We start from the raw sequence: 27,099 nt of genomic DNA, 5'->3' as shown, positions 1-27,099 counted from the left end.
AGTTACGGGACCCAGAACCAGAGCTACAGGCAGCGGAGGATGGCAGCGTGGGCATGATCCCTGACCATGGGGCCGGAGGAAGCCCCAGGTATGTGTAAAAAGGTAAGTATATGTCGTCTCTGGTACCCTGAAGTGAGAGGGATATGGAGGTTGACAAATGTTTCCTTTTAAACAATACCAGTTGCCTGGCTGTCCTGTTGATCTTTTTGGCTGCAGTAGTTTCTGAATCCCACACCTGAAACAAGCATGCAGCAGGAACACCTGGTCTACATATGCTTTTTTCAGGGTCTATGGCTAAAATTAATAGAGGTAGAGGAAAAGCAACACTGCCAGGCAACTGGTATTGTTTTAAAGGAAATAAATATGGCAGCCTCTATATACCTCTCACTTCAGTTCACTGTTAATGCCCAGTTCTGATGTATAGGTAATAAGGTCTAAATATTGGAGGTTGCATAACCCTACCATCGACCCCAAAATGCCCCCAGAGCTGAGCCACTATGATCCTGACTCCATCGGCGTCACCCTATAGACCTGCACTGCATCCTGAGAATCTCTTCATCCCTCCCACATTACTGCGTCACTCACCAAAACCACTCCCCTCCTGCTGAATATAGTGGAGGAAAACCTACTTCTTATTTGTATGTGTTTACATATATGTACATTGTTTTATATTTTTGCGACAGTGGTCCTTTAACCATTCCTGCCGCCTGGACGAGATTGTAAGTTGGATCACTGCAAAATTACTGCAAACTGTAAAAAAATAAAAATTTCAAAGGACCAATCAGAATTCAAATTGCAAATCGCTATCACAATCACAGGCAAAAAGCTTCTGCTTTTTAAAATAGTTACCAAAAATAGCCAGAAAACGCTCATGAAATCGCTTACAAAATGCTAATTAAAAACACTAACAACAATTTGCTATTTGTAGTGGGTTTAGGCCTTAGGTTTTCTTTAAAAGTTTCTTTACATCAGCTAAATAAGGAATGACTACAAAGATAAAAAGTCAAGAGCTCGTCACAGTTTTGCTATGAGGCCATATAATTTCTATTCCTTCCTTTTTCATTAACTCATTTAAAAAGAAACAGTAAAAAAAAACACAACATTTTTTTAACCCCTTGCATACTAGCAGTCTCTGGCCCCTTAAAGTGAACCTAAAGGCAACCAAAAAAAAATGAGATTAACTCACCCGGGGCTTCCCTCAGCCCCCTGCAGACGATCGGTGCCCTCGCAGCTCCGGTCCGATGCTTCTGGACCCGCCGGCGACGACTTCCGGTTTCGCCGTCACCGGTCGACAGGCATGGGAACGTGAGTGATTCTTCGCGTTCCCAGCCTGTATATCGCCCCCTATGCTGCTATTGCGGCCTCCTGCCCGCAATAGCAGCATAGGGGGCGATATACAGGCTGGGAATGCGAGTGATTCTTCGCGTTCCTATGCCTGTCGGCCGGTGACGACCAAACCGGAAGTGTTCGCCGGCGGGTCCTGGGCCATGGGAGCGGAGCTGCGAGGGCACCGATCTTCTGCAGGGGGCTGAGGGAAGCCCCAGGTGAGTAAATCTCATTTTTTTTTTTTTACTTTTTGACTTTAGGTTATCTTTAAGGACCAGAGACTGCTGGTACCAAAAACCGCCACATTCCGACGAATCGCTGCTGGTCACACCGCTCTCCCACTACTGCAGGCTCTGTCAGACAGGAGCCGCTTTCCTTGGCTCCTGACCTTGTCCGTCAGTGTAAGCCAATCCCTTATATTTTGGCTTACAGTGCTCACTTGGTCAGGCTGCCGACCTCTTCACACAGCGAGGGAAGCGCGGCGGGAGAAAAAGCGATGCGATCGTCATAGCAGCGGGTATGTGCGATTTCCGAAGCAGTAAAATCTACGTCCTGTCAGAGCCACAGCACCACCTGCAGGACGTAGATTTGTACCGCTTCGGTCCAGAAGCAGTTAAACTAAATACAAATGTTATCCAATACAGACCTGAAATTATATTCAAATGTAAGTTTTATGCAAGCAACCATGTTATTATTGGTGAATAGCCGCAAACCATATTCCAGGGCAATTATAATAGGCCAGAAATAATATATTTACCTATGTTTGCAGTAATTGATGGGGTGATGTGATTCCTCCTTCCTGATGACCTTTCATGACTGTTGTGCCTCCTTCTAGTGCTGCCAGCGGCAGGGGAATTATACAAGTCTTGGATGGACAGTTCACACAATGGCCAGGCAACTAAGAGCAAAATAAAAGTTTAACTCATTAACCTCCTAAGGGTTTAGCAAACCAGAACTGAAAATTAAAAGTAAAAAAAAAAAACATACACGTCATACTTACCTCCTGTGTAGTCTACTCCTTAATCTCTTTCTCCTCTCCTGTGTCTTGTTTTGTCCACTGTGAAATTGTGTTCTCTGTCCTCTATTTTGAAAATGGTAATTACCCTATAACAGCTTCTTCGTCAGCACACTGTTAAACTGTAACATTGCCTACTTGAGCCATAGGGAAACATGGACATTACCTTGTTTATCAGTTGTCTGTTTCAGATATAACTTACAGCAACTGATATATAACTAACAGCAACTAATATATTTCAGTTCTTGTCAGAACTGGAAGGAATCGTTGTTGTAAGAAGAAAATGGTAGGCCTCTGAGAGGAACTGATGGTGAGGTAAGTATGTAACATTTGCAGGTACATCATGGATTTATTTTAAATAATTTTCCCAGTTCAGATGTTTTTAAGGACCAGAGCAATTTTCACCTTTCAGCGCTCCTCCCTTTCATTTACCAATAACTTTATCACTACTTATCACACCAAAATGATCTGTATCTTGTATTTTTGTTGTTGTTGCCAATGGAAAGGTGAATTTTCTTGCAGGGGCATCAGAAGCTATTGAACCATTGGTGGTTAATGGCCTCTAAACCGTACACCATGTTTTTGCCTGGCACTTTCAGGTGGCAGAGAGCAGCTATCCCTCTGCCTTGACTTCAATGAGAAACCGCATGCATCACTTGAGGACTGCTTACTTTCCCAAACGGTGCATGCACCATCTACGCACACACATGCGATTACTTTCGCCCATCTGGGATCAGGAATCGATCCCTCTGCGGACCAATGCTGTACAGACACATCTCTAGCCTTCTAGGCTAAAAATGCACTCTGTTGCTATGTAGGAGTTTGGAGGGACGGTGATTGGCGTATGATGAAGCAGCTTCCTGCGGCCAAGGGGAGAGCGAAAAAGGAACATTGCAATTCAGCATGCTCAATTGTTGGGAGTCGATTAGGATCCAACATGTTGGGTCCTTAACTACTTGCCGGCCGCTCCATGCCGATTGTTGGGACCGCTGAACTCCACTTGGTGTGAAGTCCTGGGGCAGGGTTTTGCAGGAGATCACGTGCGCATTGGTGCGCGCATCTCGGCTCTGTCATCAGTCTCCCAGCTGCGATCGTCGCTAGGAGACTGTTAGACGGCGAAACTTCTGTCTATTTAGGATGTACAGCGCTGCGATCTAAGGCAGTGCTGTACTCGGGACAGCCGTGTCACTCAGCTGTCCCCTGTGGAGGCACAGGAGCAATCAGCTGCCATAGGCTGATGCCTATGACAGCAGATCGCTGTGATTGGCTGGCGGGGGGAGGGAAAGAGGGCTGGCAATCTAAAAAAAAAAATCTAATTGCTAAAAATAAATAAATAAACAAACATGCCGGCAGGGATCAGAGCCTACCAACAGAAAGCTCTGTTGGTGAGCAGAAAAGGGGCAGGGGGGGGGAGAATCGCTTGTGTGCTGAGTTGTACGGCCCTGCAGCGAGCCCTTAAAGCTGCAGTGGCCTTAATTGTAAAAAAATAGCCTTTGTAAATCATGCTGATTATATATTCACAAGATGCTAATAATAATACCTTGCCTGCAGGAGTCCCTTCTATCTCTGTGCTCTTCTTGTAATGGTGGATGAACGTCGGGAGACTCTGGTGTCAAAGTCAATGAGGTGGGATTCAGATACAGTGCTGTGTCAAGGTTGGTGGCCATTATCACCTAGAAATGAGCAGTTCACAAATATCTGTAATATGTAATGAACTATTTACTCAGTTCATCATGATTCTGAACTTAGGCACACATCTAAAAACACTGTCTACCAGCTTATTACTCAGAAATGAGGGCTCTGTAGCTGAAAAGCCTTTATTTATATTTTGATCACGTGGCCAGATAGCATCAATCCCCACTTTTCAGACTACAATGGGGTGGAACAGATTAAATCTCTCTAAAAATACTGCATCCTGTAGCAGGAAGTGGCTATTGTTTGATCTTCTGAACAGATACTTCAAATGCTTTTAATATTACATAGTTACATGGTTATTTGGGTTGAAAAAAAAGACATACATTCGTCGAGTTCAACCAGAAAATAAGGTACAATATTAGCCTGCACCCTCACATATCTCAGTTGATCCAGAGATATGTGAGATGTGCCGCTCCATACTGCGCATGCACGCTCACGTGTGCGCAATATGGAGCTGCCTGTCTTCAGGAGGACTCGGCTCCTGAAGACTTCCAAAGTTCCCTGCGGTGGAGGATCGAAAAGGAGGAGCTGCTGCTGCAACAAGGGCACCTGGAGAGAAGAGGGAAGGCTCTATAAGACCCAGAACCTTCCCTCTCCTTAGGTAAGTATCGGGTTTCTTTCTTTTTTTTTTTTTTTCTTTTTTTTTTTTTTTTTATATATAGATTCCCACTAGCTTTAAAGTGTACCAGAGGCGGCATAACCTAAAGATTTGATACTTACCCGGGGCTTCCTCCAGCCCCATAAGCACATCTGAGTCCCTCCCTGTCCTCCTGCAGTCTGCCGTTCAGCCGCAATCAGCCCTGGTAAGTAGCTCAGTCGCGTCAGTCGGGGGTCTTATGCCCATGCGTGGACCTCCCTTGCATGGGCAAAAGACCCAAGCTGAGAAAGTTACCGGGGCTGACTGTGGCTGACCACGGGAGGATGGCAAGTGACTCTGATATGCTTATGGGTCTGGAGGAAATCCCGGGTAAGTTATTCAAATCTTTAATCAGTCTCTCAAGGACTTTCCCTTGCCACACCTCCAATCACAATCCCAACACACGCTTAGTCATGCATACCACAAAGAGTTCATAAGAAAAAAAATATAGTTTCATCGTTCAACCTATGCTGGTCCTTGCTATCATCATTCATTTTCTTTTATACGACTATGTAAAAATAAATATATTGATTTAAGTGTGTTTGCAATGCTGATCATGATTTTCAGTGTAGAGCCCTACGATGCGGGTCATTCTGCTAAATCAGCAGCAATATACATGGGAACATGCATGTAAAGCCTGTGCAAGTACTGGCAATCAAAGCAATAACTTACACACCTCAGACCATTCCTGGTTTTTTGAATGGACAGTGGCTCAGACTAAGGATGGTCGGAAATGCTGATTTCTGATTCAGCAGAAATTACAATTTTTCATTTTTCCAATTTTCCATTTTTCCCATTTTCTGAATGTCCGTATCCGTTTTTTGAGGAATGGTTTATTAGTAATTTTTTGCATCACAGAATGCAAAAGTTAAAAAAAAAAATCAGTAACACGGAAATCAGTCTTGTGATTGTTCTACAATTAAAATTTTTTAGAAAAAATTCTGCATTCTTTGATTGGTCCAATGCTTATGACTTCTGTGATTGGGCTAAAATTACAAGTTGTGGTAAATCGGATTTCTGCGGAATTCTGATTTTCGATTACCGGTTTCCAATTTCTGATCGAAAAATTCAGATTTCCGATTGGAAATTCTGAGATTTCAATTACGCAGAATCTAAGTGATCATCCCTAGCTAGACTAGACTATCTCAGACCTGAATACAGGTGTACAATCATTGGTCTACTAAAAAATACTTACTTCTGCACAGGCGGGGACACCCTTAGCATTCTGGGAGTGGAGAATCTCCCATAGCGCTGAATCCCTCCTCCAAGCTCGACATTCCAGTATCTGCTCTTCTATGCTTCTGAGATGCTCCTTCACACTGTCTGGCAAACCTGCCAAACTGTTAACCGGTCCAATAACCTGAGCAACAAAAACGTATAAGTTGAGCTTTGACCCAGGTGCAAAATGAAAGCAGACATAACTTCATTCAGCAGGTCTCGTTGACATATTTGTCACCCTTACCTTGTAGAAATCAAGAAGACTTAATTTAAGGACCTCAGTGATCCAAGGGAAGATCTGGGATGGCGATGTGGATGCAAAGAGCACAGTCTCTAGGCAGCAAGCCAACAGTGACTGGTGGAAAATGTCCTTTTCCAGTAAAGTCTGAAACAAGAGAATGAAAAATCCCTTCATCAATTAAAGAGAACCTGAGGCGGGGTTCTGACAATGCAATCCACGTACAGAGGCTGGGTCTGCCTATACTGTCCAGCTATTTCAATACCCCCTAAGTTCCCCCTGCGCTCTGCAATCCCCCATAAATCACAGCCGTGCTGTGCGGGCTGTTTACATCTGTAATGTCACTCTGCATGCTCCCCCCGCCTACTGCATAGCTCCGGTCCCCGCCCGCGTCCCTTCCCAACAATCAGTGGGGAGGGAAGGGACGCGGGCGGCGACCGGAGCTATGCAGGAGGCGGGGGGAGCGGCAGACTGACAGTACAGAGGTAAACACAGCCCGCTGCGACTAGCCTTGCAGCGCTAGGGTTCCCGGTTTAGATCTTGGGTTGGACACTTTCTGCACAGTTTGTATGTTATTCCTGTGTTGGGGTGGGTTTCCTCCCACATCCCAAAAACATACAAATAGGCTAATTCTTGTCCCCACCCCAAAAATAACTGTCCTAAAGCCTGGTTCACACATCCTGTCCTAACGGTCCAATTTATCATTAATGTATAGTATGAGGCCCAATGATTTACTTTGAACAGATTGGGGATGATTCAAGGTTATTTGTATTAATTAATTAATTCAAAAATAAGTAATTTAAGTTTTGTGAATTGACTCTATTGTGTAGGTAAGCTCTCCTACTACATGGGATGGTTACCATTGGCCAATTAAGATTGTATGTGTATGCACCTTTAGACTACAATAACTTTGTACTCCTGGCAGTGAAATTTGAGGCAACAAACTGAGCTCAAAAATTTCCATTTGTGCTCTAGTCAGATTGGTCACATCTAGGAGAATGTTATGGGGAACTAGTTTAACCAATTGAGGACCACAGTGGTAAACCCCCCTAAAGACCAGGCACATTTTTGCTAAAATGGCCACTGCAGTTTTAAGGCACAGCTGCAGGGCGGCACAACACAGCACACAGAACACATCCGCACAACACAGCAACAGAGCTCTCTGTTGGTGGGGTCTGATCGCTTCAGCCTATCACTGCCGATCGCTCTTGTCCCCCAGGGGGACAGCCGTGTCACACGGCTGTCCCCAGTGCAGCGCTGCTGCTGATCGCAGCGCTGCACGGTGTAAATAGACAGCAATCACGCCGTCTAACAGTCTCCCGAGCGGCAATAGTCGCTCGGAGACTGAAGAGAGGGTGGAGCTCCGCCCCCCGAGCATGAGATGCGCACGCAGCGTGCGCGCGATCTCATGCGAATTAGAGCCCCAGGACTTGACTTCAATTGGTGTTAGGCGGTCCTGGGGCTGCCGCCGCGGTAACGCCCATTGGCGTGACGCGGTCGTTAGGTAGTTAAACAAAAAGGAACAAAACCGCTCCACTCATTCTGCCTGTCAGGAGGTGCAGGAACCTGGTTTCAGCAGAGAACTAATTAGGAAGTAGTATCTGCTCACTCCGGCAGGTGAAATCCAAAGATTTCTATTTAGCAACAACAAAAACAGATTAAAATGGCTTACATGTTTTGGACAGCAATATCCTTATTCGTAGCCCATGGAAACTAGTTTAAACAAGCATTTTTGAAACCTTATTGGGAAAAAAAAAAAACTTTGTTTGTGCTTATGCTCCAGCTCTTCAGCATGAAGAAAAGAAATAGTGTGGCATCTTACAAAACATCCCACTTTCTGACAATTTTCAAAATGATGAAAAGTTTCAAAGGTGAAAAAGAAGTATAAAACTTGGTACACATCTTCAGTTTTGATTGGCCAATCAATGGCCAGTTTTACCACCTCCTTGTACAGTAGTATGATGACACGGCCAATCTGGGCTGGACCTAATCACGGTAATGATGGTATATCCTCAATGGAAAGTTCATCTAAAAAGGAAGTCCATTATAGTTACCACCTGCCACATGGGAGTTGTTCCAAAGTTTATGCACCAAGGTCCATGTACCTCTGTCAGAATCTGTCTGTCGTACGTTCCTGCATGCAAATGCACACCATAGGCCAGAGTTCCAAAGGTTGGTTTGAGCAGCTAATCTCATGTCTGCCCCCTATTTGTCCAACAAATTTTGCCATGTTAAGAGCCTCAGCAGGGACCGGGCAAGCCCAGTTCAACATCTTCTCCCTCTAACTACATAGAATGCCATATATGCGGGAGTGCCCACCTGCATGCCTGCCGCCAGCTGGTACGGATGCCGCCTACAACTGATGCAACTAGCTTTAAGCGTTATCTTTGCTCCAAGAGCTCAGCCATCCGGGAGCATGCACCCCATTGTCACATATGGACATCAGCCTGCTGCCGTGGCCCCAAAAGACCATGAGATGCCCCAGGACACAGTAGGCAGACTTTCACATGCGGTTGATTGAAGCAGCAATAGGCAGTGGCATCATTATAGCGGAATTTGGGGTCTTCCCTGGAGGGTACTCACCTTGGGAGGGGGTAGCCTCAGGGTCCCAATGAGGCTTCCCACTCCCCTGTAGCTGCAGGCAATCCAGCGCTAGCTCCCCCGAAGTGTCCCGGAATCCTCCCTCGACAAGCGCTGATTTATTTACCTTTCCTGGCTCCACTGTTGCGGCTCTCCGCGTATAGATAGGCGAAAATAGCCGATCTCTGTTGGGTCCGCTCTACTGCGCAGGCACAGGAGACTTGCGCCTGCGCAGTAGAGCGGCCCGACAGCGATCGGCTATTTCCGCCTATCTCGGAGTGGAGAGCCGATACTGTGCCTGCGCGGGAGCCGGGAAGATAAATATTTACATCCCCGCTGTTTGGGGAGCTGTATCACCGCCACTGTGGGACAGAGAAAGCCTCATTAGGATCTAGAGGCTTCCCCCACCCGAGGCGAGTACCCCCCCAGGGGAGGGGTTTTTTTTGTTAGAAGTTTTCTTTAAGGTTGCAACACGACTGTACAAAGGAAAAGACCTTTGAAAAAGAGGCTAAATTGTTACTGGCAAGGTTTCGGGGGAAAAAAGGGTATAAAGATAGATGGCTCAAGAAGGCATATAAGAGAGTGAAAGAGTCCAATCATGGAGAATTTTATTAAAGGGGGGAAAAAAAGACGAATACAAAAGAGATGGGGGATATGGTGCACCTGGTCACTCAGTACAATGACCAGAGAGACCAGGTTGACTGGATTCTCCATCGTCTCTGGCATATGTTACCAATCGCGATTTAGTAGGATATCCTACCAGTAGCAAGATCCAATAGCAAGTGACTTTATACTGACCGACCCCCAGGTAACATTTAGACGGACTAAGGTGGTGGAGATGGTGGCCTCTAGTCGTTTTAAGAAGTGAAAGGGAATAATAGTTGTGGAGGATGATCTTACTATAAATACTTGTGTATCAGAAATGACTCTACCCAATGGGAGTCAGTGGAGGTTGCAGCATTTTGTAAATTGCAACACAACATGTGTAATCTATCTGTTTGGCAAATGTGTGCTTTTATGTAGGGAAGACCTACAGAGTGTTTGGGGGACATTTGGAACTGTCATTTCAAGTCCCCTATTACCCACCATGTGAACCTGGACCACAGAGGGGATGTCAGTTACGTTACATTCATAGGTTTGGGTGGAGTACATAAAGTCTTAGACAAGGCAATTTAAATAGGCATTTGCTCTAGTTCGAATCTTGATAAAGGAAAAGGATTGAGTTATAGTATCAACTACTGTGTTTTCCTGCCTGCATAGTTGCTTGCTCCTCGCCTCCCTGCCCCATGGTGGGGCCTTTGTGCCTCCCTTCCCCTTCTCCCCCCCTGCACTGGGATCTCGTACCAGCTGTGGCGACCTATACTCATTTTTTTTTTCGGGGGGGGGGGGGGGGGCAGTTTTATTTTTAATTGCACTTTTGTATGATCAGCAGCACCTAGTATGATTATTTATATGACCTGAAGAGGTCAAACAAGTTTACAGTTTGTTCTGATGTACAATACTGCAATCACTTTGCGCATGAATGAGGAGGTAATAGTTGTCACCTGACCATATAGTGTTGTAACTACTGGTGTTGAAAGTCAGAATTGGCACAAGTCATGGTACATGATCTCTTGGATGCCAAATCAAATTAATGCATGAACTTTGCACTTTGGAGTTCCGAAATGCCGAGGACTGCAGCTTCCGCACGTAATGATGATGCAGCTAGTTGGGTTTCAGGGTTTAGCTTATGACATTTAGATGTACAGTAAGTCTTTGATACCAGAATGCACCCTAGAGCCAATTCTTCATTCTTCTTTTGGTTCATGACTATTCGTTGGCACGGTGCAGACATTCCTATTTGTACGTATTTTATATAACAGTTAGGAGTGCATAGGGTTTTCATCCGTAGTTCAATCAAAAACATTCTTCCATTGCAAGTCATTGTTTAAAGATTTTGAATACTATGGACAGAGTATGTTGGTAAGCTCTCATACTACCTAATGGTGGTAAAATTAACCAATCATTAGCCAATCAAATTGAATGTGTGTATGCATTCTTAAGGCTACTCATACATTACGCGATATTGGGGGCCGATTGACCTGATTCAATAATTTTATCAAATTGGAAGGGAATTGTTGCTGCAACATGGTAGCCCGATGGCATTTTTTGAACGAAGTTAAATTCACAAACATAGCTCCGTAATAGAAAATAAGCAGAAATGAATATCCCACCGATAGGTCCCTTCCAGGAAATCGCATCGCTTCTTCACTTAGGATTGCCTCCAGAATCTTGTAGTTTAATTTTTCAGCCAAGTTCCACATGGCCTCTGCAGAATCTGAAAACAGGAGAATTCAAATCAGCCAACAGCACATCAAGGAATGCACAGGAATTTTACAGATGCCTTAAAGTGGAGTGGTCAGCCATACTATCTCAGAAAAAGAAACCACATATATAAGTAGATAAATACTTGCTCTACTTACATAACATGTATTGCGCTGTCCACTTTTTGATTTTAGTGATTCTTCTATAGTAAAAAAAAATAAAAAATCCTTCTTAGGATTCTCCATTATGTCTGTATATCTTGAAGCCAATCCTGACATCATTTCCTCCCTAAGGCCTGGTGCACACCAAAAACCGCTAGCAGATCCGCAAAATGCTAGCAGATTTTGAAACGCTTTTTCTTATTTTTCTGTAGCGTTTCAGCTAGCGTTTTGCGGTTTTGTGTAGCGGTTCTGGTGTAGTAGATTTCATATATTGTTACAGTAAAGCTGTTACTGAACAGCTTCTGTAACAAAAACGCCTGCAAAACCGCTCTGAACAGGCGTTTTTCAGAGCGGTTTGCGTTTTTCCTATACTTAACATTGAGGTAGAAACGCATCCGCAATCCAAAAAATGCCTCACCCCGGGAGTATGCGATTCTGCAAAACGCCTCCCGCTCTGGTGTGAACCACCCCATTGAGATACATTGACCAAGCGTATCCGCAGCCGCAAGCGGCTGCAGAAACACTGAAAAAGCAGCTCGGTGTGCACCAGCCCTTACTCTGGGTATCATTGCACGCCCCCCCCCCTCCCCAGTCTTCAGACACTCCCACCAAAGTCTGCAGTATAAAGGGCATTTAGAAATATTGGCCAATTAGAGAGAAACAGGTGTGTGTGTAGGGGTGGGGGGGAGGGGGACGACAGGAGGGAGAGAGGCTTCAGCCAATCGGGCTGCTTCAGTTAAGTCTGAGGGGAAAGTAAAGAAACCCAGCATGCCCTGCAACTTCCTTTGTGTTGCAGATGTACCAAATAAGAACCAGGGAAACTGGGGAATTTTGTTTTATGGAGAAGAAAAATAAGTGGGTTTTTTTCGTTTGTTTTTTTTTTTTACTTCTGGAATGCCTGGTCACCATTCTTATTACTTGTTCCTTAAAGAGACTCCGTAACAAAAATTGCATCCTGTTTTTTATCATCCTACAAGTTCCAAAAGCTATTCTAATGTGTTCTGGCTTACTGCAGCACTTTCTGCTATCACAGTCTCTGTAATAAAACAATGTATCTTTCCCTTGTCAGACTTGTCAGCCTGTGTCTGGAAGGCTACCAAGTTCTTCAGTGTTGTGGTTCTGCTATGAATTCCCCCTTCCAGGCCCCTCTATGCACACTGCCTGTGTATTATTTAGATTAGGGCAGCTTCTCTCTTCTCTCTTATCTTTTACAAGCTGTATAAATCGTCCTCTGAGCTGGCTGGGCTTTCACATACTGAGGAATTATAGACAAGGGCAAAGCTGTTTGCAGGAAGAAAAGAGCAACCTGAAACTTCAGTGCATGAGATTCTGCAGGGGGAAAGAAACACACAAATGATCTCTTGAGATTCAAAAGGAAGGGTGTATACAGCCTGCTTGTGTATGGATGTATTTTCTATGTGTGGACATACTGTACATCAACCTACTTCCTGTTTTGGTGGCCATTTTGTTTGTTTATAAACAAACTTTTTAAAACTGTTTTTAACCACTTTTAATGCGGCGGGGAGCGGCAAAATTGTGACAGAGGGTAATAGGAGATGTCTCCTAACGCACTGGTATGTTTACTTTTGTGCGATTTTAACAATACAGATTCTCTTTAAGGACCAGAGACTGCTGGTACAGAAATGCCGGAATTCCGACAGATAACGACAAATTGCCGCACTTGCCCACCGTCATCGATGTCCAGAACCCGGGCCACCCACTCTGCCTGTATCTATGACGGCAGACTTCATGTGAGCCGGTCAGGAGCCGCTTTCATTGCCTCCTGACCTTGTCTTTCAATGTTCACAAATTTTCCTCTGCCAAATTGTTCCTGATCATCGCAGCCAGAAATATAACATTTCACGTATACTCTCTGACATCCTAGCTCACACCACTAAAGGTGCCCATTGATGATATAATATTTTCCAGGTGCAATCATTCGATCGTAAGTAATTTGGAAAGTAATTTTCGATTGTTCCCATAAGCAGTTTGAATAGGGTACTTTCTCTCTTTATATATGCTTCTAAAATTCAACATTCCGATGCACAAAATATTGTACCATTCATAAAATGGTTTCCTGTCAATTTTCTTCATATATTGGGTGGTTTTCCGTACATTTTGATCATTTGATGCATCTGAGGGAAATATTGTACTGTTAATGGGAAAGTTTGGGATTTTTTTAGAAGTTGTTAGGCTTTCGTTTCAATGAAAAAGGTATATGCAATTCAGGGAATGTTTGTTGCCATTGACCTCCCTAGCGTTCAATTTCTGGCGTTCTGGATTTCTGTGCAAAAAGTGGTTCAATTAATTTTTGTGAAATTTGTGCTTTCAACTTACTAAAAACCGTCAAGCCAAGGGTCTAGTATCACGGCCGAGTTAAGACCAGTGTGGCAATAAGTGTCATTCTCTGTACAATACACAGTATGGTATTAGATCCCAGAAGTTTTCTGTAATGCTTCTGTGATGTTCTGTAATGCTGTAATATGTGCCTACTGCCAGTAGGTGGTGCACATACACCACTATAACTCTTTCCAGTCCAGTTTTCAGCGTGGACAAACCTATCTCGTCAATACCAACTGTAGCAAGTTTTTTAACGAGTCAGTCTCGTCATTACTGCCAGGGAGGCTAAGATTTACATTAATATATTAGAAAACTGTATTGCTCAGTAATTTATCAAGCAAGCATATAGCATCTTGTATATGTCATGATCGGTGTCAGCACGCAGAGAGAATCTGATTATTGGCGATCTGCAGTATCACCAAGAATGCAGATGTATACCCGATTATTGATGATCTGCAGTATCACCGATAATCCGATATATTGCTAACCTCTGGACACCAGCAAAATAACACAATAAAGACAGTAATATAATCAGAAAGTGTGGAAATGTCCACCACATGGCAATTCCTCAGAGGTGTGGTTACCTCTGAATGGGAACCCCGTGAGTGAGATCCTCTAACCAGGCTGAGTGAGGAATCTCGACCCCCAGCAGTAATCGTCTGCTTGGGGCAGGCGTCTCGGAGAGGCAAGCCTCAGAGATAACCCTCCAGTGGGAGACGTTCCACTGAAGGGAGAAAGATCAGACAGGCAAGGGTTCGGCAACAGAGATGACGGCGGCAGTACAGGAGCGGAAGGCAGAAGAGTAATCGGTAAACAGGCAGAGGTCGGCAACAAGGATCAGATAGGCAAAGGTACAAGATCAGCAAGAAATAGAGTAGTCAGGGATAGCAAGAGTCAAAACACAGATCAATATACAATAATATTCCTAAGCTAAGGTGTGAAATCCTTAGTATCAACACCAGGGAACTGCACTAAGGTCTGAGCGCTAACACAGAACTGTATTCACGACAGCAGACAATTTGCTACTGAGTAGCAAGTCCTAGTTGTAGCAAGTGAGCTGCCCTGCACCGCCCTGGAGCCCCAGCCAATCCCCAGTGGAGATGGAGTCAGCTGACTAGCCTGGTCAGCTGACTCCCCGTCTTGAGGCATAAAGATCCTGCCTCCTTGCGCGCGCATGCGTTATGCGCTGGGTGAGTGCCGGCGAAAGAGACCCCACAGGAGGCAACTGCGCGGCGGAGTCCACCGAGCACACGGACTCCGCCGACCGCACAGCCCCGCTTGGCGGCACGCCGGCAATAAAAATCCGGGAAGCGGAGCCCGCTGCCTCATGTCTGCTGGCAGCGGGTCCGCTATCCCTCACAGTATAGTCATAAATATTATATTAATACTGTATATACGCAAGTATAAGCCTAGTTTTTGTGCCAAAAATGTGGCCCAAAAGTGGGGGTCTCTGCTTATATTTAAGTCACTACTCTTTGAGTAACCCCCACAGTGCCCCCACTATATGCACAGTGGTGCATCATCTGATGGAGACCCCACATCTTGAGTTGTAGCCTTGGAAGGCATACAGGAACAGTGTCTGAGTGGTGAGAATCCTTGCACTCCTAGTTTTTAATCAAGTTTTAGATACATGAGTATGTGGCCCTGCATTCCTTGCCTTATCTTTATGCCAGCTTACATTTTTCAACAGTTTGCATTGTAGGCCTATGTTCTGGCTTATTATTGCAATCTGCTGAATTTATCGTGCTTTTCTAATATATGGTTGTGGCTGGCCATGACTGTGAGTGGTGTTGTGGTTGTGGCTTTTGCCACCCCGGCTTATATTAGGGTCTAACCTTTTTTTTCCTTTAAGATAAAAGTATATACAGTAGTTATAAACACAAACACCTAATTCTTACCTGTATTACCAGTATAAACATTGGTCTTATCTTTCACTGGGTGAGAGTAATGGTGGCAAAACCTTTCTCCAGTTTCTCTTGTTTTCCTCAGTACATTTTCTGTAGGGTTACGAGCACATGACCTGTGGTGAGAGAGTCATCTTAAACAATTCCTGTGACTGTTGCCTTACCCTCCTCCATACTCCCATCCACAACCTTAACTCAAACTCTCACCAGTTTATGAATGGAGGCAAGTATATGAGCAGTCAGATAACTGCTTATTTTCCAATAAATGTAGCCAAGAAGTAGGGCTGGTTCTCGTTACACTGGGAATCCTGGGAAAAAGTAACTTGGGGCCTCCCTAGCAATGCTCCCAGGACCTATTCCACCACACTCCCAGCTACACAAAATAATTAGGTGTCCATCATATGTCCCCAAAAGCATTATTGGAGACCTTATTATTCCCCTCCTACTTATCTTTACAAATCCATAGTGTACACACAGCAGGGTCTTACCTAATCCAGGCAGGGTACAGGAGGCAGCACCATGCTTTACACTCTGCACCCCCCCCTTCCCCATGGCACCTCTCTACCTCATGCCCTGCAGACATGTATGGGGTCACCATAGCTGGAGAGGAGGGAACACAATCTTGGGGGCCCCGACGGGCTTTGGGGCAATTACCCACTTTGCCTCAATGAAATCACTGGCCCTGCCAAGAAGCCAGTATGTTAGGATAAGTACAACTACTGGTTCTGATATTGCAGGAAGGTTATGGGAGGGAGATGCCTTAATGTGTCTGCCTGGAGTTGTTGGACTTGAAGGATGTTTCCTCTTAATCCAGTAATACAGTTGTAGGTAGCATCTATTGTACACAGTGGTACAGAGGCGCTAGTAGTGTAAAATATTGATAAAAGGTTTAAAAATGGGGAGGTTAGCGGTGAACTTACCTACCCAATGCCAATACAAGATAAAGTAAGTAGGTAGCATCTACTGAGTCAAATCACTAATTCATCCAAAAGTCACTTGGAAAGTCCACGGATTTCAAACTGCCTTGATTGGAATCCTGTACTGCAAAAATAAGCTTAACATTATTCCCCCCCCCCCCCTCCTTCCCCCCAGCTCTCCTCATCAACTTTGTTGTGCTCCTGTGCCCCAGGGCCCCTGCAAAGTTTTTGGCAGCTCACCTGCTCGGACAGCTGTAATGCTGCTCCATTAGTTGCCCTCCCTGTCTTCATCCTTAGTTGGGTGCCTCTTATCCGTGTCTGATGCGTTTTTTATTACGTAATGAAATGTGGCAGATCTCTGAGAAGATATGGCTAGGCAAGACAAGGAGCACAGAATAATGGAGAAGTGCGATTGCGGAAATGTAAGGAGCTATGCTGCAGCTGCCAAAAACATACCAGGGGTACAATTCAGGAGTGGACTTTGCATTAGCCTTAGGGAGCACAAGTCGGGGTAAGAGTTGGGGGAAACCTGGGGAGCACAAGTGCTGGAGAGACTTTGCATTAGCCCTGGGAAACACAAGTCAGAGTAGGAAGACCTGGGGGGGGGGGGGGGGGGGGGGGGGGTTGGCAAGCATCCCCGGGATAATTTTCCAGGTTACCCCTATGGCAGCACCGCCCTTGACTCGATAACTTCACCCACTTCTGACAACCAGGGGCGGTCCACCCATGACGCTACCTGAACGGCTTGTGTCAGTCTGCGTCTTCCAAGGGGTGGCATCCCTTCCCCCCCCCCTCTCCCCCACCACCACCACCATTCATTTACCTTCCGAGTAAACAGCCACCTCCTCCCACGACAGTACCCTGATTCCTGCACCTCAGATCAGCGGTGACCCGCAGGACCACATTGACCAGAGGAGAGCGGCTCCCATAGTGGCACATATACAGGAAGTACTTCTTGTATATGTGTCGTTACCATGGGAACAGCTCTCCTCTCATCACTTCAGCCTTGCAGTTCACCGCTGCCCAGAGGTCTAGGGGTTCCGGGGAGAGTTGTGGGAAGGAGTAGGGGCAGGCTTGCTACCTACTGGGGTTATCTGTGTAACCTATACTGGGGGCATCTATACCTGGCTACCTTACTGGGGGCATCTATACCTGGCTACCTACTGGGGCCAACTACACCTGTCTACCTACTGAGAGCACCTACACTTAGCTAACTTATACTGGGGGCAAATATACCTGGCTACCAATATACTGGGGGCAACTATACCTGGCTACCTATATACTGGTGGCAACTATACCTGGCTACCTTTATACTGGGGGCAACTATATCAGGCTACCTATATACTGGGGGAACTATACCTTGCTACCTATATACTGGGGGCAATTATGCCTAGCTACATATATACTCTGGGCAATGATGCCTGGTTACCTATACTGGGGGCACCTATGCCTGGCTACGTATACTGGGGGCACCTATTCCTGGCTACCTATTTACTCATACTGGGGGCACCTATATCTGGCAAACCTATACTGGGGGCAGCTATATCTGGCAAACCTATACTGGGGGCAGCTATATCTGGCAAACCTATGCTGGGGGCAGCTATATCTGGCAAACCTATACTGGGGGCAGCTATATCTGGCAAACCTATACTGGGGGCAGCTATATCTGGCAAACCTATACTGGGGGCAGCTATATCTGGCAAACCTATACTGGGGGCAGCTATATCTGGCAAACCTATGCTGGGGGCAGCTATACCTGGCTAACCTATACTGGGGACACCTATACCTAGCTAACCAATACTATGGGCAACTATACTTGGCTAACCTATGCTGGCGGCAACTATACCTGAATAACCTATACTGGGGGCATCTACACTTGGCTATCTATAGTGGGGGCACCTATACTTGGCAAACTATACAGTGGACAATTATATCTAGCTACCTACCTAACTAAGGGTGTTTTTTTTTTTTTTGTTTGTTTGTTTAGGGGTTTCTTTGGTCGCACCACAGCTATAACCTGCAGTGCAAATTGTCAGGTGCTGTGTGACCCTGCCAACAACTATCATGAGTGGTTTCCCATTCTGGTGACTGCTTTAAAGGGAACCTTAACTCTAAAAAAAAAAAATAAAGTTTTACTTACCTGGGGCATCTACCAGCCCCCTGTAGTCATCCTGTTCCCTCAAAGTCACTCATGGCTCCTCTGGTCCCCCGCTGCCAGCTAGTTTCGTTTTTTGCCGACTGGGAGTTAACTGGCCGTCATGCGTACGTTTTTACGCATCCCGCTGGTGCAGGAAGCTATTGCAGACATCAACAAGTACATTTTTACTCGTTACGGGTGTAATGCGTAAAATTTGAGGACCAGAGGAGCCATTAGTGACTACGAGGGCACAGGATGGCTGCAGGGGGCTGGTAGATGCCCCAGGTAAGAAACTAATTTTTTTTTTTGAGTTAACTGTGAGTATGGAAAAGACCAGAACTTTAGTGGGGATGTTTTATGCTATATATACATAATCCCCAAGAGATATAAATAATGAGGAGATATTTAGGCTGACAGTCTATTCATAACTGAAATATCAAGTTTGAGTGGACTCCTTCAAAGCTTGCTCATCTTGAGGATAGAAAGGTGGTCTCACTCACCCAAAGATACTAATCAGCGTCTCACTGGGAGCATTGCTGCAACCTGTTAGCAGCCTGTGCAGCGAGCTTACGGCCGGATGTGGAGAGGGTGAGTCAGGAGGGATGAGCGCCATTTACTCTTTCAGGTCTCTTCTCTGCTTCATCCACTTCAGGGAAGACTAGAACTGCCTCTGTGGAGAGATAATTTAATCGAATCATTTTACTGCTGCTAAAATGTGTGCATGTAGGTAACTTTCAGAGCCCACCAGCCACAAGTTAGATAAACTGCTGTGCTTTAGCTAGCTGGTGCTAGATATGCACCCCCCCCAAGCAGCTTATTTCCGTGCCACGACAACTGCGATTTTTGGCAGTCCCATGGACTGTAATAGAGTGTACGACAAGCTGTGGCATCGGCAAGTGTTAAGCAAGCAGGGCCACTGTTTGTCAAAGCGATGGAAAGTGATGTAGCTATTCAGAAAGGGAAGCAAGTGTTTGGCAAGCTAAACCAGGGTGTTTCAGTTTGGGGCAGGAATCTGCAAGTGTATGACAAGTGGCGGAAAGTGATCAGTAAGCATTGCCCGGTTTGGTAGGAAGGTTAGTGTTAGTATCAGTAGGAGTGAGCATGTAAGGCGCAGTGGCGTAGCTAAGAAGCCATGGGCCCCAGTGCAAGTTTAGCATTGGGGGCCCCCCAAGCATGCTGTAGATAACAATTGATAGAACACACCAAAACCAATCAAGGACAACCACAGTGTCAGAGGTGCAAGAAGGGGATGGGGAACTGTGTGTTTATGATCGCTATTATTCAAATCAACTATAGAAGTGAATATTATCGGCACAGGACCAATAAAGAGCTAATACTGTGTTTGAGGGATGGACCCCTCGGGGCCAATCTAGTCCAAGGGCCCCGATGCGGTTGCTACCTCTGCACCCCCTATTGCTACGCCACTGATGAGGCGCATTGGTATAAAGGCATATTTGTACAAAGGTTAGCGTTGGGTGTATCGGTAAGGAGTGTTTGTACCAATACACCTTACATTAACCCTCCTACCAATACGCCTTTCACTAGAGTTGGCGATAGGCGTATAGGTAGGAGGGTTAGTTTAAAGAGAACCCAAGGTTGATTTCTGCAATCAATATTAGGACACAGAGGCACATTCAGCACATAATCACCTGCCTCTGTGTCCTTATAGTGTGCCTCCAGCCTCCCCCGTGCTTTGCTGTCCCCCCTTATAAAAAAAACGCCAGGCTAGCGACACACAGATTGTCGCTAGGCGGCTGTTTACATTCATGCTGCCACTCACCGCCGCTCCCCCGCCTCCTGCGCGGCTCCCCCGCCTGTGTCCTTTCCCTCCCCGCCTCAGTAAGCCGACTGGAGGAAGCTTACGGAGGAGGGGAGGGAAGGGATGTAGGTGGGGAGCCACACTATACAGGATGCGGGGAAGCTGCAGTGAGTGGCAGCCTGTGTGTCGCTAGCCTTCCGGTTTTTATAAGGGGGGACAGCAGAGCACGGGAGGAGCCTGGGGGCACACTATAAAGGACACAGAGGCAGGTGATTATGTGCAGAATGTGCCTCTGTGTCCTAATATTGATTGCAGAAACCCACCTTGGGTTCTCTTTAAGGTGCAATGGTACAAAGGTGAGTGTTAGGCATATTGGTAGGAAGGTTAGTGTAAGGCGTATTGGTACAAAGGTTAGAATTAGGTGTATGGGTAGGAGGAATAGTTTAAGGTGTATTGGTACAAAGGTTAGTGTTAGGCGTATTGGTAGGTAGCTTAGTCCTTAGTGTATCAGTAAGGCCCCGTTCACATTTAATCAGTTGGTACGCGTTAGTGCGCGTTGGTACGCGTTTTTTCCATAGCAGTGCATTGGGAAGAAGATTTTAGTTAAAACGTGTTAAGTGTAAAAGAGGCCATAGGAAAACATGGTCGTTACTTTGAAAATCAGTTTTCATTCAGTTATAATTGAGAGCAGCTGATTAAGTGTAAAAGGACCCTAGGAGAGTTAGTTTAAAGAGAAACTCCGACCAAGAATTGAACTTTATCCCAATCAGTAGCTGATACCCCTTTTACATGAGAAATCTATTCCTTTTCACAAACAAAGCATCAGGGGGCGCTGTATGACTGATATTGTGGTGAAACCCCTCCCACAAGAAACAAGAAAAGTACGTACTCTTGGCAGTTTCCTGTCTGTGAACCTTGCTGCATTGTGGGAACTAGCTGTTTACAGCTGTTTCCAACTGCCAAAAAAGCATGCAGCAGCTACATCACCTTCCAACAGTAAAATGTTCACTGGAGTTCCTCTTTAAGGCATAAAGGGCCTCAATTCACTAAGCTGATCTCCTGTCTTTAATAACGTTTCTATAGTTATCACCATGGTCATAAGGCATGTAGTATTCAGGAAACATTGGCCTCAATTCACTAAGATCATGCTGGAGATAATAAGGCAAGAGAAAACTTACCTCCACTAGTAAGAGAGTTATCTTATCTCTTCATTCCTTACGTTACCTCTTCTGTAGTTAATTTACCTCTGTAGTTAAGTTACCTCCTCTGTAGTTAAGTTACCTCCTCTGTAGTCATTTTCACACGCGGTTAATGAACAGCCTGTCTTTAACTCTGGAGTTATTTTAAGGATTAAAGAGTTAACTTAAAGACAGAAGAGTTAACTTTTTAGGTTTGCCTAAGGTAAAATGTTTCCTGAATACTGCATGCCTTATCACCATGGTAACAACTCTAGAAGAGTTATTGGAGATAAGCTTAGTGAATTGAGGCCATTTTATTTCAGGCAAACCTAAAGTTAACTCTTCTGTCTTTAAGTTAACTCTTCAATCCTTAAAATAACTCCAAAATTCTAAAGTTAAAGACAGGCTGTTAATTAACTGCGTGTGAAAATAAGTACAGAGGAGGTAACTGAACTACAGAGGAGGTAACTGAACTACAGAGGAGGTAACTGAACTACAGAGGAGGTAACTGAACTACAGAGGTGGTAACTTTAAGAATAAAGAGATAAGATAACTCTCTAACTGTGTGGAGGTAAGTTTTCTCTTGCCTTTAATATCTCCAGCATGATCTTCGTGAATTGAGGGGTTCATGTAAGGTGTTTTGGTATAAAGGTTAGTGTTAGGCGTATTCTGATTCAAATCCCTAAATATAGATGGACTAAATGGTCCTAGTAAATAATATTATCCAATAAAGTTACATGTGGGTATGTATGTAGTGTTAGGCGTATTGGTAGGAAGGTTAGTGTAAGGTGTATTTGTACAAAGGTTGGTGTTAGACTTCAGATGAGTTAGGATAAAACTGTAGTTTGATCCTGTGGATGTTTATGTCCATTTGTACCAAAACACCTTAAATTAACCCCTCTACCAATAGACCTTACATTAGCCTTTCTATGCATTCGCCTAACACTAACCTTTGAACTAATGCACACCTTACACTAACCTTACTACCAAAACGCCTTAACCGTATGGGTACTATAGTTAGTGTAAATTGTATGGGTACAAAGGTTAGTGGTAGACGTACCTTCCAATATTCTACCAATACACCTTACACTAACCCTGCTACTTATAAGCTGAACACTAACCTTTGTACCAATACACCATTCATTAACCCTGCTACCAATACACCTTACATTAAGGTGTATTGGGAAAAAAAGGTTAGTGTTAAGCATATTGGTAGGAGGATTAGTGAAAGGTGCATTGGTATAAAGGTTAGTGTTAGACTAACCCTTGGGCACATATGCCTAACATCCTTACACTAACCTTCATACCAATGCATCTTTCACTAACCCTCCTATTGATACATCTAACACTAACTCTCCTACCAATATGCTTAACACTAACCTTTGTACCAATATACCTTAGTGTAAGGCGTATTTGTAGGAGGGTTAATGTACAGTATATTGGTACAAAGGTTAGTGTTAGACATATCGGTAGCAGGGTTAGTGTGTGGTACAAACCCTCCTACACCTAATACTAACCTTTATACCAATACACCTTACACTAAACCACCTACCAATATGCCTTACACTAAGGTGTATTGGTACAAAGGTTAGTGGCGTATTTCTAAGAAGGTTAGTGTAAGGTGTATTGGTACAGGGGTTAGTGTTAGGCGTGTTTCTAAGAAGGTTAGTGTAAGGTGTATTGGTAGAAAGGTTAGTGCTAAGTATATCAGTAGGAATGTTTGTACCAATATGCCTTTTACTAACTGTCACGGACGGTTGCGGGGCTGCAGACGCGTCCTGGAACCGCCCATGAAGAAAAAGCGATCGCACTCGATTCCCTGCATCGATTGTGCTTCAAATCGATACAATCTGGGTTGAGTGTGTAGGGGCAGCTGAAGTCCTTTTCTTAGCAGAGAGAGCACCATCCTAAAGGCTGGATGGCTCTTTTGATATGCTAATGAGCCTGAGCCTAATCTGCCCCGGAGAGTCCCTGGCTTCAAGCTGTGCTGATGGCCCATCCATCAGGTATAAGGTGACAAGCACCATGGCAGAAGCAATCTAGTTGGGGGGAAGCCAGACCCACTGGCTCCCTCCCAGCAGGGGAGGTGACACCTAGCTGGCTGCTCCAAACTTCAAAGAGCCTTTGCCTGGGAATAACCTGAGTCTCATAGCATATCCATAACTTCCCAGATCTGTCATATTTCTGGGGTTCCTGAGATGGCAGCTTCGCCAAACGTGAGGGAAGTGTAGCATGAGCCCCGGTGCTGGTTCTGAGGAAGTTTCAGAACATTCTGAGGTAAGGACTGCCAGTTAGGCAGTTTGAAAATGCCCTGATGATACCACATGTCTGGTATCAGGGCGCTGGGTAAATCGAGACAGACCTGAAAATGTTAATAAATCGGCCCTGACCTGTACGGTTCTGTGAGATAGAGCCCATATATGGGTAGATATGATTTCTAGCCCCCAGGACAAGGGGAGGGCTCATCTCATCTTCTAAGGGGGTGTATGGCTCCCCGCCCTCACTCCCTCCTACTGAAGCAGGGGCATAAGAATGGCAGAGGACCCAAACTCAGTGTCCTCCACCCTGAAAACACCTTTGAACTCATCAGGTGCCAGCTTGAGGATATGCTGGCATCCACCTGGTCTGAACTCTGATTGAAACCCAGAACTCTGTTTTTCCCACAAAAAGGACATCTTTCCAGGAACTAAGTATTTTTCTCCCTTCTTTTATTTTTTTATACTGGCTATTACTGTCTTAATAATTGTGATTTTAATAATTGTCTATATATTAATTATTTATATTGCGTGAATAAACGACTTTCTCCAAGTCATTCACTGTCCGCTACCCTGCTTATCAGCACACGCAGAACTGATCCCGGGTCTCTGAAGATACGCTACTGTTTGTTTGTTGTTGGCTAGACAGAATACCGTGTGTTTAACCGTTTTATTCGCAGGACTAGTCAGTCAGTTAGTGGGCTCCACGGTCCCATGGTAACCGCGGTGGTGGCAGTTTACTCTGAACCAGTGGGTGAAGTTGTAATCACCCGTGTCTCACAGGCTCCCTTCTGAGTTGTCTGCGGCTAATTCTTAACGGTTCCTGCGCATTGACTGCGACCAGAGTTCGCACGATCTGTGCGCTGGCACCGTTTAGAGGGCTAAGTGCGGTCAGCCACTAGGGCTCCTGTGACACTAACCCTCCTCCCAATATGCCTAGCACTAACCATCCTACCCATACGCCAAACACTAAGGCGTATTGGTATAAAGATAAGTGTATGGTGTATTTGTACAAAAGTTATTGTGTGGCGTATTGGTACAAAGGTTAATGTTATGTGCATCGGTAATAGGGTTTGTAGGAGGGATACCTTACCTTAACCATCCTACCAATATACATAACATAAATCTTTGTACCAATACACCTTACACTAACCCTCCTACCAATGCACCTTATACCTTATACTAACCCTCCTACTAATGCACCTTACACTAACCCTTCTACCAATGCACCTTACACAAACCCTCCTACCAATGCACCTTACACAAACCCTCCTACCAATGCACCTTACACAAACCCTCCTACCAATGCACCTTACACAAACCCTCCTACCAATGCACCTTACACAAACCCTCCTACCAATGCACCTTACACAAACCCTCCTACCAATGCACCTTACACAAACCCTCCTACCAATGCACCTTACACAAACCCTCCTATCAATGCACCTTACACTAACCCTCCTACCAATGCACCTTACACTAACTCTCCTACTAATGCACCTTACACAAACCCACCTACTAATGCACCTTACACAAACCCTCCTACCAATGCACCTTACACTAACTCTCCTACTAATGCACCTTACACAAACCCACCTACTAATGCACCTTACACAAACCCTCCTACCAATGCACCTTACACTAACCCTCCTACTAATGCACCTTACACTAACCCTCCTACTAATGCACCTTACACTAACCCTCCTACTAATGCATCTTACACAAACCCTCCTACCAATGCACCTTACACTAACCCTCCTACTAATGCACCTTACACTAACCCTCCTACTAATGCACCTTACACTAACCCTCCTACCAATGCACCTTACACTAACCCTCCTACTAATGCACCTTACACTAACCCTCCTACTAATGCACCTTACACTAACCCTCCTACTAATGCACCTTACACAAACCCTCCTACCAATGCACCTTACACTAATCCTCCTACTAATGCACCTTACACTAACCCTCCTACTAATGCACCTTACACTAACCCTCCTACCAATGCACCTTACACTAACCCTCCTACTAATGCACCTTACACTAACCCTCCTACTAATGCACCTTACACTAACCCTCCTACCAATGCACCTTACACTAACCCTCCTACCAATGCACCTTACACTAACCCTCCTACTAATGCACCTTACACTAACCCTCCTACTAATGCATCTTACACAAACCCTCCTACCAATGCACCTTACACTAACCCTCCTACTAATGCACCTTACACTAACCCTCCTGCCAATGCACCTTACACAAACTCACCTACCAATGCACCTTACACTAACCCTCCTACTAATGCACCTTACACTAACCCTCCTACTAATGCACCTTACACTAACCCTCCTACTAATGCACCTTACACTAACCCTCCTACTAATGCACCTTACACAAACCCTCCTACTAATGCACCTTACACTAACCCTCCTACTAATGCACCTTACACTAACCCTCCTACCAATGCACCTTACACAAACTCTCCTACCAATGCACCTTACACAAACCCACCTACCAATGCACCTTACACTAACCCTCCTACCAATGCACCTTACACTAACCCTCCTACCAATGCACCTTACACAAACCCTACTACTAATGCACCTTACACAAACTCTCCTACCAATGCACCTTACACTAACCCTCCTACTAATGCACCTTATACTAACCCTCCTACCAATGCACCTTACACAAACTCTCCTACCAATGCACCCTACACTAACCCTCCTACTAATGCACCTTACACTAACCCTCCTACCAATGCACCTTACACAAACTCTCCTACCAATGCACCTTACACAAACTCTCCTACCAATGCACCTTACACTAACCCACCTACCAATGCACCTTACACTAACGCTCCTACTAATGCACCTTACACTAACGCTCCTACTAATGCACCTTACACAAAACCCTCCTACCAATGCACCTTACACAAACCCTCCTACCAATGCACCTTACACTAACCCTCCTACCAATGCACCTTACACAAACCCTTCTACCAATGCACCTTACACAAACTCTCCTACCAATGCACCTTACACAAACTCTCCTACCAAAGCACCTTACACAAACCCACCTACCAATGCACCTTACACAAACCCTCCTACCAATGCACCTTACACAAACTCTCCTACCAATGCACCTTACACAAACCCACCTACCAATGCACCTTACACAAACCCACCTACCAATGCACCTTACACAAACCCACCTACCAATGCACCTTACACAAACCCTCCTACCAATGCACCTTACACAAACCCTCCTACCAATGCACCTTACACAAACCCTCCTACCAATGCACCTTACACAAACCCTCCTACCAATGCACCTTACACAAACCCTCCTACCAATGCACCTTACACAAACCCTCCTACCAATGCACCTTACACTAACCCTCCTACCAATGCACCTTACACTAACCCTCCT

General features: G+C 45.1%; 1 protein-coding gene across 2 annotated transcripts in view; it reads right to left on the bottom strand.

The window, feature by feature from the left end:
- The window catches only part of LOC137541974 (retinoblastoma-like protein 1), a 71,705-nt gene that overhangs the window by 43,127 nt on the left and 1,479 nt on the right, over positions 1–27,099 (bottom strand). For both annotated transcript variants that reach the window (XM_068263538.1, XM_068263539.1), the window contains exons 2-8: positions 18,973–19,142; positions 15,413–15,534; positions 10,923–11,026; positions 6,136–6,276; positions 5,869–6,033; positions 3,882–4,014; positions 2,084–2,224 (exon numbers count right to left, since the gene is read on the bottom strand). In XM_068263538.1, the coding sequence (XP_068119639.1) occupies positions 2,084–2,224; positions 3,882–4,014; positions 5,869–6,033; positions 6,136–6,276; positions 10,923–11,026; positions 15,413–15,534; positions 18,973–19,085 (919 nt within the window). In that variant the 5' untranslated portion in view covers positions 19,086–19,142. The remainder of the gene's footprint in view (positions 1–2,083; positions 2,225–3,881; positions 4,015–5,868; positions 6,034–6,135; positions 6,277–10,922; positions 11,027–15,412; positions 15,535–18,972; positions 19,143–27,099) is intronic.

This window comes from Hyperolius riggenbachi, chromosome 12 (assembly GCF_040937935.1).
Source record: "Hyperolius riggenbachi isolate aHypRig1 chromosome 12, aHypRig1.pri, whole genome shotgun sequence".
NCBI classification, from domain to species: Eukaryota; Metazoa; Chordata; class Amphibia; order Anura; family Hyperoliidae; genus Hyperolius; species Hyperolius riggenbachi.
Note: the sequence above shows the minus strand (reverse complement) of the source record. Positions and strands in the feature narration are given on the sequence as shown.